Source organism: Xenopus laevis, chromosome 7S, assembly GCF_017654675.1.
Source record: "Xenopus laevis strain J_2021 chromosome 7S, Xenopus_laevis_v10.1, whole genome shotgun sequence".
Lineage (NCBI taxonomy): Eukaryota > Metazoa > Chordata > Amphibia > Anura > Pipidae > Xenopus > Xenopus laevis.
The window spans coordinates 68,375,591-68,393,639 of NC_054384.1; the positions used below are offsets into that span (position 1 = coordinate 68,375,591).

Below are 18,049 nucleotides of genomic sequence, written 5' to 3' on the forward strand. Positions count from 1 at the left end.
TATGAGGGCATGGCATGTACAAGGGGCTGCAGATACTGGTCCACATATGAAGATTTTGACTGGCATAGAGAGCCTACTGCAGAGATGATCGGCCTTCCAGTCGGAGCAGATAAAGACTTGTGGACTTTTGGCAACACGTATTTTATGGGGGTAATATAGGTAACACAACATCCGGGGATATTGTGTTACTAAAAAGATAAATGTATTCTCATCAAGCCACCCGGCGTTCCTTGCCACCAGTAGAAAGTCTACAAGCTCTTTTTTAAATTTGTGGGTGGGATCCCCAAGGAGCAGCCTGTAAGTCTCACTGTCAGAAAGTTGAACCAGGATTTCGATTCTGTAGTATGAATAATCAAGTAGAATGATAGCCCACCCTCACAGTCATTTTACAAATGGTCCACAGTCACGTTATATCCTATCAGCGCCTGATACAATGACAAGTATAGTTAGCGCACAGTATTGGAGGAGTGTCAATTAACTCTTCACATATAATACCCCTGCACCTCTCTCTTTGTATTTGAAATTATATATCTCACATAATATCTATACTGTTGATTAACACGGACGCGTCCAGTGTAGCGATGGGGTCTTAATCGCACTGGCGTAGCTTGTGCCCCAACAACCTCAATCTGCATGTCAGCGCTACTCGAACGAGCTCTCTAAAGTCTTTCATCACACACAATTTGCCTTGTGCGTTCACAGAGCTATCAGTCCTGCGCGCAGAACGTTCCGGGCGTCACGAAGGGTGCGTGAGCATCCTCAGACAGTGCACAATTGGTTCCAAATCCCACACACTCTATGTCTACAGAGTGTTCACGTTCCACTATGATTATCACACATTACTCGACCCTGAGTATACTTCTCAGTTGAGATCTACTCGAACGTCAACTATCGCAAAACAGTTCTCGTTGCTTTCATTGCTTCTTTGCCAAAAAAATACATATGTGTAAAATAAATCACAAGCCAGCGCTTGGAATAATAGAATGTACTTTTATTTGTTATGGCTCCAACCCAAAGCTCCTAGCTTATAAAGGAAATGTACATCCCCTATTTCAGCACTGTATTTGTTAAAATACTTGTTCTACTATTATAGACCAGTCAAATTCTTCAAGAAAATAGAATGTACTTTATTGTTAAGGCGCCAACCAAAGCTCCTAGCTTATAAAGGGAAACATTACATCCCCTATTTCAGCACCATTGTTTTGTTTAAAAAAACTGCTCTACTATTATAGACCAGTTCAAGTTCTCAATTTAAAGTAAATACAGCAATTAAAATCAAGCACTTACGCTTATATATAGCTCAACATCACATTTCCAGTATACGCCTTTTTGAACAAAGCAAAATAAACTTATGTGTGAGTCACTTAACTAACAGATTCTTAATGGATGCCGGGGGGGTTAGGCACTGGCGTAGCTGCCGCACCCCCTCAGGGCCCCCCGGCAGCTCGTGCGCAATGAAATCTGCGCAGTTCCGGGCGTACGAAGGGGGGCGTAGTTACGTTACTGGGGTTAGGGGGTTCAAAGTTGCTCTTAGCCTGAAATTTAGGGATACGATTTACAGAACAGTTCTTAAAATATTCTTTCAGCTTGAGTTTTCTCTGAAATCTGTGGATATCAACTAGCAGATCATAGGCATCTGTTGTGGCACTAGGTACAAAAGAGAGGCCCTTGGATAGCAGGGAGATTTCACCGGGAGAGAGTATATGTTTGCTTAAATTAAAAATTATGTTCTCTTCCCCCTGGGTGGTTTTCCTCATCTATTTCTGCCCACCACGCCTTGTGTGTCCTCTCCGCCTTCTTTTTCTTTTACACTCTTTAATCTCGTAGCTACTCCTAAAAAAAAAGAACTGGGGTCCTGTTCTCAGGTGCTGTGTCTGAGTCGGTGGATTGGTCGGAGCTATCGACTGTGTGGAGTGATCCTTTTCACCTCTATTTTATATATTAAATAGAGCTGCAATGTGTATTTCAATGAGTATTTATAGCATGTAGAACATCATATTGACACATGACTGTATGGCAGGTAGGTTATGAAAACAGTAAATCATTTAAAAATTCCTTTTATAAATATGGAACAATAAAGACTTAGAGCATATATCTGTATTTTAGATGGAAAGCAAGCAAGGTCATGGTGTTCAATGCTATTTTTCTAAGACAGCATTATGTTTTTTTATATAGTAACAATGTTATTTTAATGTTAAAAAGGCCATTTGAGCATTAGAAACCTAGAAGAAAAAAGCTATTTATATGCACCAGTGGGCACACACAATCCCTGCAGTGCAGAGAAGGTAATATAGGTTGTTCCAAATATTTTAACTGTAGTAGTATTTGAAATAAAAGGATTAATTCAAATATAGCTAAGCTATAGTAAATGTGTTATTGCTTGAATGTCTTTATTACACACAAAGGGCCAGATTCAATTTTATTGAAAGTTTATCTTCGAATTTCGTTCCAGATTCTCCCATAGAGCCAAATCCCATAGAGCCAATGAGAAAACTTTTTTTATGGTTTATCATGTGAAACCAATATTCAATTTGAGGAGAAAAAAAAACTTTCCATTAATTTCAGTTTCAGTTTTTCCCCATAGACTTCAGTAGTGTTTTTATGTGACAAACTGTGAAATCTGTTTTTCTCATTGAATCTCATCTAGCTCTATGGGAAATTCTGGAATTGACATGTGTATAAGCATTTCACATCAAATTGAGTCTGGCCTTTAATGAGAAAAACTTACCTTACTGTTTAATACATGAAAACTCTATTTTATTTAGCAGAAGATTCCTTTGCAATAATGCAGAAAATAAGGAGGAATGTTTGGCCCACATTGTTTATAGTAAGGACAGCAAACATCTCGCTGAATGGAAGTAACCTCAGGTGTCAGAAGCACAGCTGTAGTGAAGTCGACTATATTCCAGGCACATATTGTTTTCAGCTCTTACAGATGGGTGCTTTTGGCTGCCCTGCTTTCCCTTTCAATCTGTTCAGACACAGTCAATTCTTCTTTAAGGCACCGTCCTCATGATGACACAAGTAAGCACCGAACGCAGGTTGAACACAACGTTCATCGCTTACTTGCGTCATCATGAATTGACTATGTTTGAGCTTGTGCTCCCCTGCAGTTGAATGAATTGAAACAGACCTGCATCCATCTGTAAAGAGGGTAATGGCACATGGGGCATTTTGTCACCCACTGTAGTACCGTATGTGGCATAACATCCAAATGACCCCCCACAGCATCTTATTAAGACACATTATGACCAGATTCAAAGAAAAATCACCAGGAATATCCATTCATCCAAGAGGATCTAAGTGGTTACATTTGGTTTAAAAATATGGGGCTTTGATATGCAATCACCCTCCATATTTAGGGGCCCCATCTCATATGTAATTTCATGTTACCACAAATAATTAATTTGGACACTAAGAGGGTTGTTTATCAAAATCCAAAAAGTTTTCTCTGACCAAATCTGCACAGACTTCCCCCCCCCCATTTATCAATACATTTTCACACATTTTTCCTAAAATCGTAAATAAAATCTGGATTTTGGATTTTGTGCCCAAAACCTAAGATTTTTTTTGGTAAATTTGCCAGAAAGCTAAGATTTTTTTAAAAACAATTTAGACTGATTGAACTTCAGTTATAACAAGAGACGCTCCTAGTATTTAGACTGACTAAACTTCAGTTATAACAAGAGACACGCCTAGGTGCTGAATACAATTATTTAGACTGACTGAACTTCAGTTACAAGTGATGCTCCTAAGTTTTTAATGAAGATTATTTAGACTTAGGGGGCGGAGCCAACTACCACTGAACATGGACGCTTGACCCTCCGTGTCGTATTGAGCCACAACTCGACATTAACAGCGAGGATCAAGAGAGGTATGGCACCTCCAGTAAAAAAAAGCAAGCTCTACTGTCACAGCGTACTTTGCCGCGCAAACGGCTGCTGAACAACAAGCTGCGGAAGACGCCATTTTAGAGGCCGCACAGCCTGACCAGATTTTGGAACCCTTGCGAGACGCAGAACTACATCACTCATCTACTGATGAACTTAAAGGGATCCTGTCATCGGAAAACATGTTTTTTTCAAAATGCATCAGTTAATAGTGCTACTCCAGCAGAATTCTGCTTTGAAATCCATTTCTCAAAAGAGCAAACAGATTTCTTTATATTCAATTTTGAAATCTGACATGGGGCTAGACATTTTGTCAATTTCCCAGCTGCCCCCAGTCATGTGACTTGTGCCTGCACTTCAGGAGAGAAATGCTTTCTGGCAGGCTGCTGTTTTTCCTTTTCAATGTAACTGAATGTGTCTCAGTGAGACATGTGTTTTTACTATTGAGTGTTGTTCTTAGATCTACCAGGCAGCTGTTATCATGTGTTAGGGAGCTGCTATCTGGTTACCTTCCCATTGTTCTTTTGTTTGGCTGCTGGGGGGGAAAAGGGAGGGGTGATATCACTCTAACTTGCAGTACAGCAGTAAAGAGTGATTGAAGTTTATCAGAGCACAAGTCACATGACTAGGGGCAGTTGGGAAATTGACAATATGTCTATCCCCATGTCAGATTTCAAAATTGAATATAAAAAAATCTGTTTGCTCTTTTGAGAAATGAATTTCAGTGCAGAATTCTGCTGGAGCAGCACTATTAACTGATTCATTTTGAAAAAAACATGTTTTCCCATGACAGTATCCCTTTAAGATTAGGCTTTTGGACCATAAGCATACTTTGCAAACTGACATTAAACAACTGTCTACGGACATACGCACTGAGCTTCAAGAAATAGGTGACCGTACATTGCATATTGAAGCCAAGATGGGAGAATAAGCTGACTCCCATAATGAGTTGGCTGATAACCAGGCTAAAGCTGATAAACAACGGCTTGCTAATAAAGTAGCAGACTTAGAAGACCGTTCTCGCAGAAACTGTGTGGTATCCTGGAGTCAGTGCTGGCACAGGACATGGAAGAATACCTGGCGGGCCTACTCAAGGTAGTTATGCCAGATACCGCGCAACTAGAAGTATTAATTGACAGAATTCACAGGATACCTAAACCGCGAAATGCTCCTGATGTAGCCCTGCGTGATGTCTTCACCAAACTGCATTTCTTCCATATCAAAGAAAAATTGCTACGCTCGCCCAATATGCGGATTTACAAATTTACGCTGACTTATCCCAGGCTACTTTGGCAAAACGACGGGTGTTCTTAGAAATTACCATGAGCCTCCGGGATAACAATATTTCATACTGTTGAGGATTCCCAGTAAAGCTTGTGGTCAATAGGCAGGGTATAATGGCATCTCTGGCCTCTCCAGAAGAAGCCAGAAAGGCCCTTCACAGGTGGAACCTACTCAACACCCCGGATTCTCCACCATGATCCCCTCCACATAAACAAGTGGAAAGGCTGCATAAAGAATGGCTGGAGGGGTAATGTATCCAGCTGACTTTACCTATGCTCTTATATGACTTATCTCTGTCATCATCTACCTCAGCTATGGCTCTAGAGATTGGAGCGTAATACCCTTTCGCCCACCTGTTCTCTTTTTGGCTGATACCAGCATTGTTGCTGGCATTACTAGCAGATGACAACCGTCCTTTCCTCCCCCCACATTCCCAGTTCAGACACGCTGGGATCTATCTGGGTGCAGCTCTACTTAGTTATCTGTGCCATCCGAAGATATATATATATATATATGGTTACTCTATGGAAGGTTTCCCCTTTTATTTTATTATTGCTTTGGTTTTTTAATGTTTGTTTTACACCTCATTCCACGCTGCTTTGTTTTTTTCTTCTTAAAGGGTCCTAATAGAATAATGTTATTGCATTTTCTATATGTATGGGTTTCAGCTCCCCTAAGCAATGTTGATGATTCAGCTTGTGGTGAAGCAAACATGTCATACATATTATGACTAAATTGTACTTTATAAATGCCAGGGGACTTAATACCCCACAAAAAAGGAATTTGTCTCTTAATGAGGCTTATAAATACAAGGCGGTCATATTGATGTTTCAGGAAACCCATTTTAAGAAGTCACACCAACAGGCTTTTTATAACAGACGCTACCTGTATCATTTTCATGCTCTTTCTCCTACTAAATCTAAATGAGTGTCTCTCTTAATCAGCGCAAAAGTTACATTTAATATACATCGCATGTTTGCTGATTCTTTGGGTAGATATTTAATGCTTCTCTGTATTTTAAACAATCAGCTTTATACGCTAATCAATGTTTATGCACCTAATGATAACCAACTGCAGTTTCTTGAAAAAACTTTGGCACACCTTATGCAATTTAGAAAAGGTAGATGTATCGTGGCGGGAAACTTTAATCTTACTCCTGACCCTACCATGGATGTCTACAGGACAACTCTGCACCCCTTTACTCAACAGCAACTATCACAGGCCCGTAAATTTAAAGACCTTTTACACAATTTTGCCCTTATAGATGTATGGAGAGCCCAACACCCAACAGAAAGGGATTACACTTTTCATTCCCCCAGGTTCTTTACCCATTCTAGAATTGATTTAGTCTTGTTAGACCCGCAAACTACAGCCCAAACCAATAGGACATGGATAGGGACACAATCCTGGTCCAATTGGAATTGATGTCAGTTTGTTCGCAGATAGGAAAACTTTTACCCCCTGGAGACTTAATGATTCTCTCTTAACACATTCGGAAATTCAGGAACACCTGAAGCAATCTCTAACTTCTTACTTTGTAAATAATGTCACTCCTGGTATGGACTGCCAAACCATTTGGTTGGGTCACAAAGCAACAATGCGTGGAGAGTTCTCGCAGGTTCTTAATCTCCACAAGAAAAGAAAAACTCAAGCAAGGGAGTTAGAACACCAAATACATATTGCTAAACATGATTATTACTTACATCCCTCTCAAGAATTAGCAGATACTATCCAAACATCTAAACTGGAGTTGCAACAACTTCTTTTTGCCAAAACAGAATACAGACTAAAACGGTTATATTATACCAAAAGTAATAAGGCAGACAAACTTTTAGCTTCTCAATTACGTAAAAGGCAGGCCAACACGAGGATACAATATTTGAAGGTGCGACAACACAGGATTACTGATCCACTTCAAATAGCTAATCAGTTTGCCTCTTATTATTCCTCTCTATATACCCTTTCTAGCAAAACTGATGAACCACAACCTACCAAAGGGGTAATTCAACAGTATTTAGACTCAATACATATCCCACACCCTTCGGCATCTCATTTGAACTATTGAATGCCCCAATAAACAAAGAGGAAATCTTCAAGTCCATTGAACTACTTAAACTGGGTAAAGCCCCTGGACCTGATAGCTACACTAATATTTATTACAAAAGTTATGCTGAAATTCTAGTTCCCCACTTATTAAAGGTATTTCAATCCATCATGGATACAGGGAAAATACAACCTGAGTTCCTCCAGGCACATATCTCGACTATCTCTAAACCGGTAAAGCTCCGGAGCATTGCAGTAATTACATGCTTATAGCTTTACTAAATACTGACCTTAAACTCTACTCTAAAATCCTGGCGCTTCACCTGAACACTGTTCTACCACATCTTATACATTATGATCAAGTGGGATTTGTGCCTGGACGACAAGCCCCTGATAACACCAGAAGATTTCACAACCTACTACACATTATCAAATAAAATAAAATCCCTGGATCATTGGATGCGGTGAAGGCATTCGACAGGATTCACTGGGGATTTATGATGCAGACACTCACTAAGTTTGGGTTGGGAGACAACTTTTTATGGGCAGTTGTACCACACTATTCAAAGCCTTCGGCTAGAGTTCTGACATCGGGGGTCCTGTCGAATGCCTTCACTATTGCAAATGGTACCAGGCAAGGGTGCCCTCTATCCTCTTTAATCTTTGTCCTCCTCGTAGAACCATTAGCTATCAGAATTCGACAGAATCAGAATATATTCCAACGAAGCTTGGTAATAGTACTATTGGACTATTTGCAGATGATGTTATTCTTTCATTAACTAATTTACATCTATTTAAGTGGAGAGAGTCTTTTATTACATATTTGGGTATTCGGCTGCCTAAGGACTCTGAGTTGTTTTATAAGCATAATTATATTCCCCTACAGAAAGCCCTTCAGGACCAATATCTCAAATGGAAACCTTTAAACATTTCATGGACAGGCAGAATTAATGCCGCAAAGATGTCTGCTTTACCGAAAATTTTATACCTATTCAGAACCATACAGGTCGATCTCCCGCCACGATACATTAAACTACTGCAGAAACAAATGAGTGGTTTTGTATGGGGAGGGAAAAAGCCTTGCACTGCCGCTAGGGTGTTGCAATGGCCTCTTCCTCGGGTGGTTTTGGATTGGCAAACCTTAATTGTTATTTTAGATACTAGATACTGCTGTGAAAATGCATAGCCCCCTCTCTTATAGATACTGGTTGGACTTCATAAATGCCTCAAATCACAGTCCCCCTGCTAATTTGGACTCCACCTTGCTTAAGACCTAAACGATCTCTGATGTTACCCACTACTGCTACAGTCCTAAAAGTATGGGATAAAGCAAGAGTTGATTTAGGTATCATCTCGACTATTTCTCTCAGGATGCCATTGCAAAGCCTTAATTTTTTCATGGACGATCTGCCTCTACAATCCTGGATTGATAAAGGTGTCCATATTGTCAAGGATCTGTTTGGACCAAGTTCTTAATTATCATTCCAAGACTTGCAAACTAAATTTTTGCTCACAGACCGGGACTATTTCACTTATTTATGTTTTACGCACTTGCTCAGGGCCCATATTCCAGGTTTCAAAACTTCCCCTCAGCCTTCATATTTAGAGAGATTATCACCTAGTGGATGGTCCATGAGGGGTACGCTCTCCAGTTACTACAAATCACTTATCTCAGACCCTCCAGAATACAAGTACCCTTACATGATCAAATGGGACAGAGATCTTCATATGTCTTCACACCCTGATCAATGGTCAGAAGTAGCACAGATCTTGCCACGAGATGTACTAATCACCTAGAGTCAGACAAAAAATTGCTTTATAGGTGGCACCTTACTCTGGTTACCTTGCATAAAATTTCTCAAAATCATTCTCTGCTTTGCTGGAGAAACTGTTGCCAGCCTGGAACTTTGCTTCACTTATGGTGGGAATGGCCATTGTCACAGCAAGTCTGGAAGTCCGTGTTCAATGCCATAACAGGAGGCCTTGAATTAGACATCCCTTATGAACCGCAAGTGGCGTTGTCACTGATGTTTCCGGATCAGGTTCCTAAATACCCGAAAAAATTACTTTTTCATTTATTTAATGCTACCGTCACCTTGATCGCCAAGTATTGGAAACCCGGAAGCCCAATTCAAATAGAACAAGTACTTTCAGCTATGGATGCTAGGGCGCTTATGGAATTAATGGCGGCACATAATGAAAATAGAATCTCCACTTATGATTAGTGATGGGCGAATAATTATGCCTGGCACAAATTCACGGCGAATTCCCGTGTTTCGCCGCCGGCAAATAAATTTGCAAATCTCCTGCGAAAATTCGCTGGTGAAAATTCACCGGCGTCAATTTCCGATTTTCACGTTTTTTTCCGTGAAAATGTTCGAATTGCTCTATTTTTTCATGAAAACATTCAAATTTCACGATTTTTTCGTGAAACGGTCGAATTACATGATTTTTTCAGGATTTTTTCATGAACTTTCCGATTTCATGATTTTTCGCAAATTTTTTGCCTTGGGTAACATACAGAGAAGCATAAAAAGCAAGCATACATCTTCAAAGTTCTGACTCACTCTTAATTGCTCTTCAGGTTTTATTTTTTCTATATCAAAAACATGAGGCTATTACACAATGATAGGACAATCCTGGTTGGAGGTGTTTGACCAACCCTTTTAATTCACCCCTCCTTTTTTTTTTTTTATGTAGGAACAGGACAAGTTATCAAGGAAGGCATTGTGGTCCATCACAATATAAAACTAGCCCTATCTATGTCCAGTCTTATGCCATTGGGTCATTGGCCTAAATCTAGCAATCCCATCACAGTACCCCTGTCCCAAAATTGCCATAGTCTCAGACAATTAAAATATTTTTTTTAATTAAAGTTACAGGTCAGGCAAGTTATACTAGTGTCCACCAGTCGCAGGACCAGGTTTGCACGACACATACTCCAACTCACTGCTCCTGTCTCTAAACTAACTGAACCAGATCAGAGGAGCGTGAATCACACTCTCCTTCCTATAAGGACCTCCCTTCCCTTTCATTTCCTCCCACTCCCTTCCATTTCCTCCCACTTCCTTCCCTTCCAATCACTCCTCATTCTTCTTACCTTTCTCTTCCAATGTTCATTGTGCGGCTCCACCCTGTGTTTCCCTTTATCTGTCTTCCCTCCCTCCTTGGCAACAGAGTGACTTCTGAGTGTGTGACATCACTTCTGGGTACATTTCACGAGAGGCAAAAAGTAGTGGTGGCAGGTGTGGTGGGCTCAGTGGGAAGCAATTTAATGCGACTAGGGAATTATCCAAACTCTATTTGAGTTTTTTTAAAGATTTGAATTCTATATCTTCAAAAAAATTTGAGATGTATCATAATCTGGCATTTATTCGAATAATTCTAATTCGACTATTCGCCACCTAAAACCTGCCAAATTGCTGTATAAGTCAATGGAAGAGGTCCAGTGACCAATTTGAAGATGTTTGCAGCCTTCCTGACATTCAAGTTTTTTTTCGAAGAAAAAACGTGAATCGAGTTCGATCAAATTTGATTCAAGTTTTCGACTCTGTAAAATTAGTCAGAGTTTAAGATATTCGATTTTTATAATAAATAATTGAATATTTGAAATTTGAGTAAAATCAGATTTAAAAAAACACATGAATTCAAAATTTGAATATTGGTAAATGAGCTTCTAAGTAGACATAACATTTTGAAACTGAATATTTATTAGAAATAATGCTTGAAATTTTGTTTGGTAGCCTTTATGTGTGTGTAACACCACGGGATTCCTTACAAATGTTTCCTTACAAATGCATTATGATACATTATTCATATTATGCTAGGAAGCCCAACAATTTAAGGAATGTCATAAATTATATAAAACGTGGGTATATTGCCACACAGAGTAAAAAATTATCTTAGTAATAAATGCCACATAATGAAATGTATCCAGTTACCTACAGTAATTATTTCCCATCCTGTGGTCACCCCGAACAATTTGGGGGAAGAAGATATGTTGTACAAGATAGGATTTCGACTAGTCGAATTTTGAATTTATGGGAGTTTTAAAAAACTCACATGAATTCCAAATCCGACCCTTGATAAATATGCCTCTATATGTTTGCACATTAAAGGAAAACTATACCCCCAAAATGAACACTTAAGCAACAGATAGTTCATATCATATTAAGTGGCATATTAAAGAATCTTACCAAACTGGAATATATATTTAAGTAAATATTGCCCTTTTACATCTCTTGCCTTGAGCCACCATTTCGTGATGGTCTCTGTGCTGTCTCAGAGATCACCTGACCAGAAATACTTCAACTCTAACTGTAACAGGAAGAAGTCTTGAAGCAAAAGACACAACTCTGTCTGTTAATTGGCTCATGTGACCCAACATGTATGGTTTGTTGGTATGTTTGTGAGTACAGTGAATCCTACGATCTCAGGGGGCGGCCCTTATTTTTTAAAATGGCAATTTTCTATTTATGATTACCCAATGGCACATATTACTAGAAAAGTATGTTATTATGAAAATGGTTTATTTACATGAAGCAGGATTTTACATATGAGCTGTTTTATGCAATATCTTTTTATAGAGACCTACATTGTTTGGGGGGTATAGTTTTCCTTTAAGGGGAAGATTTATCAAAGGTCGAGGTGAATTTTCGAATTATAAAAAATTTCGAGCTATTTTTTATGTACTTCAACTAGGGAATAGTCCAAATTTGATTCGAATGTGAAAAAAATTAAAAAATTCAACCATTTGCCATCTGAAACCTGCTGAATTTCTGTTTTAGCCTATGGGGGACCTCCTAGAACCTATTTGGAGTCAATTGGAGGACTTTGAAAAATTGAATGCGCTATTCTTTTGATTTGTACGATTCGAATACGGACCTATTCGATCGAAAATGGACCTATTAGACCAAAAAAACTTCAACTTAATTTCGGTTGGTCTTTTTGAATTCAAATTTCGAAGTTTTTTCAATTCGAAATTCGACCCATGATAAATATGCCCCTAATACTCAATGATGACATGAGGGAGTTCAAATTGTGAAACCATGCTGGAAGTAACATATATTACATATTCCTTGACATATTCCTAGGAATTCCTATTAGGGGTCACAATATTTCTTAAAACGTTTGATAATACAATTGCAATATGTCATTGTGTTAATTATATCTGCAACATCATCAATGGAAATATTAGAACTCAAATATTACAACTGAGGACAGGTCTGAATGAAGAAGCAATGATACACAGATTTCCATTTTTCTAAAGTCCTGCTGAATTCATGCGGAAATTCATGCAAAAGAGATGTTGCCACATTTTGAAAAAAAAATCTAATAATAATAATGACATTTAGGGGCCTATTTATTAAACCTCCAATTTCTCTGGTCGAGTTTTTAAGGGGAAAAAACCTAAAATTTTTAGAGGAAAAAATTATGTACTAATTATGTTTCTAAAAATCAGAATCTGAGAATACTCCAGGTATAACCTGTCAAAGTCATGTAAAAATCAATGGCAGATGATTCTTTTTTACAATTGGCACATATTTTTTGCCTTCATGATTGTCGAGAGTTCAGGGCTGTTTGACACTGGTTTTCTTTCAATTATCTAAATACTTCATGGTTTCTGTTCGATAATCTAAATAATCCATGGTCTCCATTTCATAATTTGAATAATTTTTATGGGCGACAATTCGAAAAAGTTGCACAATTTGAATTCTCGCACAATTTTGTCAAGAGTTTTCCCACAAGGACAGTTTTTGATCCGAATTGTTAGCTTATAAAGCCAGATTGTGATTGGGTGTTAGGTGGAATTTTTATTATTAATATAATCAAGTTTTAAATTCTTTTAATTCCTGTATATCACCATTTTAGCAGACCTAAGGTTTTGTGTCTTGTAATCTGTTCAGTATTTATAGATTACAAATTCTTAACCTCTTTTCTTTTTTAAACAGGCCTAGGAATGGAAAACATTGGTGGTATATTTGTGGTATTAATATGTGGGCTTATTGTAGCTATTTTAATTGCAATGCTGGAGTTCCTTTGGACTGTACGAAATGCTGAAGATAGTGAGGTAACTTCCACTGTACATTAACTTTTATGGCAATATGTTGCTAGGGTCATTTCATTGCCATTGAAATTTATATTGAAAATTTATATATATATAATATTCATTTGTTAATATTTCATTTGTTCATCCACAGACTGGGCAGCATGTGTTATGCAGTTCTAAACATAGAATAGTAAAACCTCTCTTTTCTTATAGGATAGGCAAGAAGGTAATTAAAAATACACAAATAGGAGGATCATTTTGTAAAAATCTTTTAATGCAATGGACAAATTTAACAACTATTTTGCCTGCTTAAAGGTAACTCTGTACAGGTATGGGATCTGTTATCCAGAAACTGATTATCCAGGAGGTTCTTTTTTAGAGGCTTTTTAGAAGTTTCAGAGGTTTTTGAAACCTCAAGGATTTTGGACAATTTATAGGGAAAAAAAGCCAAACAAAAGTCTAAATTGATTAAAAATTGTTCAATATCGCTGTTTCTATTGACTTCTATAGGAACTTGACAGCTTTTACTTGGCAAATGTTTGTGTTAAGAGTAGTTTTACACAGGGAAGCACATTTATTAAAGGTCGAATTTCGAATTCGACCTTTAAACTTTAAACTCCTTTAAATTTGAATATTCTCGAAATTCAAATGTGGGGTTATTTAATAAAAAAAACGAATATCTAAAACTCACACAGATTCTAACGACTCTAATTCGAATCAAATTCAACTAAACTTGATTAGAGTTTTTGCTCCGAAAAAAACTTGAATGTCAGGAAGGCTAGTAACATGTCCAAATTGATGCCAGAACCTCTCCCATTGACTTATACTTGAACTCGGCAGGTTTTAGGTGGCGATTAGTCTCATTTAATTATTTAAAGGGCCAGCATTTGATAAAACTCAAAATTTTAATTTGAATTCGAATTAAAACTCAAATCGAGTTTGGATAATTCACAATTCAAATTTGAGAGTTTTGATAAATCTCAAAATTTTAATTAAAATTAAAACTCAAATTCGCATTTTCAATTTGACCTTTAATAAATCTGCCCCTTAATCTCGCATTTTTAGAGACATAAAAAGATTTTTTTAGAGATTCATGAAAAATATATATTTGAATGTTAGTAAATAGGCCACATATTATAGGCTGATTTAAATTATCGAGAGTATTATAATAGAAAGCAGGACAAATCCAAGGCAGTAGCTATGACTGCAAAGTGCTTTTATTGGGGAAAAATGCTCCCCAATAAAAAATGCTCCCCAATAAAAGCACTTTGCAGTCATAGCTACTGCCTTGGATTTGTCCTGCTTTCTATTATAGTACTGACTGTATCAATTTGGGTGTGAACACAGGACACCTTGCAGGAGAATCCACCTACATGTACTAAAGGTGAGCTACAGCCTATTTATAATTGATTTAAATTATCAAGAAGCCACTTATCCAGAAAGCTCCAGGTACCGAGCATTCTGGATAACAGGTCCCATACCTGTACTGCTAAATTTCTTATGATATGGTCAATGTTGTCATTAAAGAATATATAACTGGCAATCAGTTAAGGCTGGTGAAGTTTTTACATGCAGTTTAATTGATCTCCAGCTGAGCTGTATTATTGTTTCCTTATTTGTGTAACTGATAAACAACTGTGGTAATCACACCAAAAGTGATCACAGAAAACTTGGATAATTCTGGAAAACAGACAAAATCAGGATTTCCAGGATAAATATGTATGCAAAAACATGTGGCAAGTTATAATCATAATTTGTGGTCTCCAAAACTTTATTCCAGAATAAAAATAAATTGTTAGGGAACATATCCTGTGAAGTAAAGGAATTACTGCTGTCAGACTGGCAACCTATTTTAGTCCAACAAAAAGAAAATGTAAATTGCAGGAAAGTATATCTTAAGTTATTGGGATCTCTAAAGCTGTAACTGAAATAGTATTACTGTGCGCTATGCAGTTCTGACTGTATTTTATGGTTTATTTTTTAGGTTTCTGTGTGCCAAGAGATGGTGTCAGAGCTAAGCAGCATTATCCTTTGCAAGGACAGCTTTTTGCCTCGTCGGAGGCGTGGGGTTGGGATACGTGGCAGACCTATAACCCCAGATGATAGGCGGGGACGTACTACTAGCATTCTAAGCAATGGTAAACTGTGTGGGGGCAGTGTTCCAGACCCACTAACACAGAGACTGGCACAAGAAGCGGCGTTGGTAGCCAGAGGATGTACGCACATTCGCGTATGTCCTGAGTGCCGTCGCTTCCAGGGTCTCAGAGCTCGAACTTCTGTAGGTTCTCCAGCACAAAGTGAGGACAGTTTAGAATGGGAGAAGACAACAAACAGCAGTGAGCCGGAGTAGTGCAAACTAACAGAGACAGAAAAAGAGTCTACTATATGTTTTTTACAGAGCATAAAAAATGTAAATTTACACTTTTTACACCTGGACATACAAATCAAGGATCACTAGTACCAGAAAAAAAATCTACTGATTGTTTCTTGTTTTGCGAGATGAAATTAAATACCCCGTTGACATAACAGATGGGTCTCCTCGAAAACATGACTGTGTCTCCATAAGGAATTAAAAGGCACACTCAATAAAAAAAATAGTGTTGGATATGATTTCCTTGCTTGGATAAGGTCCAGAGGTTTGTAATGATGACTAGACTGTCTATATTTGGATTCTAACCTAAAATATTATCCCTTCCATAAAAGCTATCTGTTATTTCTCAGTCAAAGAGGTAAAGGTTTTGTGTCAATTTTTTTTTTTTTTTTTTGCGTTGTTGGGTACTTAAACTGATAAGGCTAAAGTTATTTTAAATATATTGTTGGTTCAGAGAATGGTCCTGTCTTAAAATACCTTGCCAGAAATGTCAACAAGGGTCTTGGAAGGTTATGTGGATCACCAAATGGCTTGTTGAAAATATATTCATATTTAGTGCCAAGGCCAAACAATGGCCAGCACTGATTTGTCCACCTTTCCAGATTGTTCTGTAGTCGTGCGTGAAAGTTTGAGAACCCTTAAACAAATGAAACAAAAATTATTGTATTATTCATATATGTACTAATTATCCAATAACAACTTGTGTGTTTAGGATCTTGAGATTCAGTTCACAGATTTCTTGACATTTTGCTTTAAAATTCTCTGGTATAGTGCAGAATTAATTGTTCCATCAATGATGGCAATCTGTCCAGGCCCAGATATAGCAAAACAGGCCCAAACTGAACACTCCCACTACCATGTTTCACAAATGGGATAAGGTTCTTATGTTTGAATGTATTTTTTTTGTTCTCCAAGGGGGTTATTTATCAAAGGTCGAATATTAGAATAATGTGGATTTTTTCAAACTCTAATACATTTGATATGTTTGAATTTGTATATTATTTATGAAAAAATTAGAATGTCTAAAATTTGAAAGAATATTCCCCCGAAAATTCAATTTGAGTTCGAACTCGAATATTGAGTGTCAATTTTTTTTTTTTACACACATCAGTTTTTTCTTCCATTGGAGTCAATGGGTGTCATTTTTGCTGTGAAACATAGCAAAAATTTTCACTCATCGCTGCTATTAACATCTTCAAATAGTTCAATGGACCTCTGCCATTGACTTCTACTTGAACTCGGAAGGTTTTAGGTTGCAAATATTAAAATCTTTGAAGGGTCTGACTGTAATAAATCTCACATTTGAATTCAAATTAGGTTCGAAATTGTGAGTTTTGACCAAACTTCATTCAATTCAAATTTACCATTCCAACATTAGTAAATCTGCCCTCAAATGTTAATTTAAAAAGCTCTATTTTGGTTTCATCTGTCCACAAAACATTCTTCCAGTATCCTTCTGGTTTGTTCACATGATCTTTAGCAAACTGTAGATGGTCAGCAATATTTTGGGGGGAGAGTAGTGGCTTTCTCCTTGCTGCCCTGCCATACACACCATTTCTTTTCAGTTCTGCTGATGGTGGACTCATGAACATCAACATTTGCCAAAGTGAAACAGGCCTTAAGTTGCTTAATAGTTACCCTGAGTTCCTTTGTAACCTCTCAGACAATTACACACCTTGCAGTTGGCATTATCTTTGATGGTCGACCACTTCTGGGTAGGGTAACAAAGGTTTTGAATTTCCTCCATTTGTACACAATCTGCCTGACTGTTGTTTGGTGGAGTCCAAACTCTTGTAACCTTTTCCAGCTTTGTGGTCATCAACAACTCTTTTTTTGAGGTCCACAGACACCTCCTTTTTTCGATCCATGATACACATACACAAGTGTGTTGTATGTGTGATCAGGCTTTGCTGGACCCCAATTCTTTAAATATAACAGGATCTCTCACTCACACCTGATTGTCATACCATTGACTGAAAACACTGTCACTTATTTTTGCCACACGTAGAAATGTTATTGGATCATATTTTTTTTTCAATAAATACCAAATATAATATATTTTGTTTGATTTGTTTAACTAGGTTTTCTTCATTTACTTTTAGGACTTGTTTGAAAATCAGATGATGTTTTAGGTCACATTCATATAAAAATATAGAATATTTTAAATGGTTCACAAAGGTTCATGCACAACTGTAAGCACTGATAAAAATTGTTGTTGCTCAAGAGTATTCAGTCAAAAAAATCTATCCCTTCCAATACTTCAGATAACGTTTTGCATAAGAAGGAAATCTTTTTTTTCTGATAAAACTACAATTCTATGCAATTTCTGTAAAATAAAGAGAAATTCTTAAATATGTGATTTGTATCTGTTTCAAAACTGTTTTGTCACATATACAGTATATCATAAATATA

The 18,049-nt window shown here is 37.4% G+C and overlaps 1 protein-coding gene across 1 annotated transcript in view; it reads left to right on the plus strand.

Annotated features, from left to right (window-relative positions):
- The window catches only part of LOC108697603 (glutamate receptor ionotropic, kainate 4), a 332,567-nt gene extending 316,581 nt beyond the window's left edge, over positions 1-15,986 (plus strand). Inside the window, exons 19-20 of the mRNA XM_018227788.2 lie at positions 13,169-13,287; positions 15,251-15,986. Of these exons, the coding sequence (XP_018083277.1) occupies positions 13,169-13,287; positions 15,251-15,616 (485 nt within the window). The 3' untranslated portion in view covers positions 15,617-15,986. The remainder of the gene's footprint in view (positions 1-13,168; positions 13,288-15,250) is intronic.
- Positions 15,987-18,049: the final 2,063 nt, after the last annotated feature.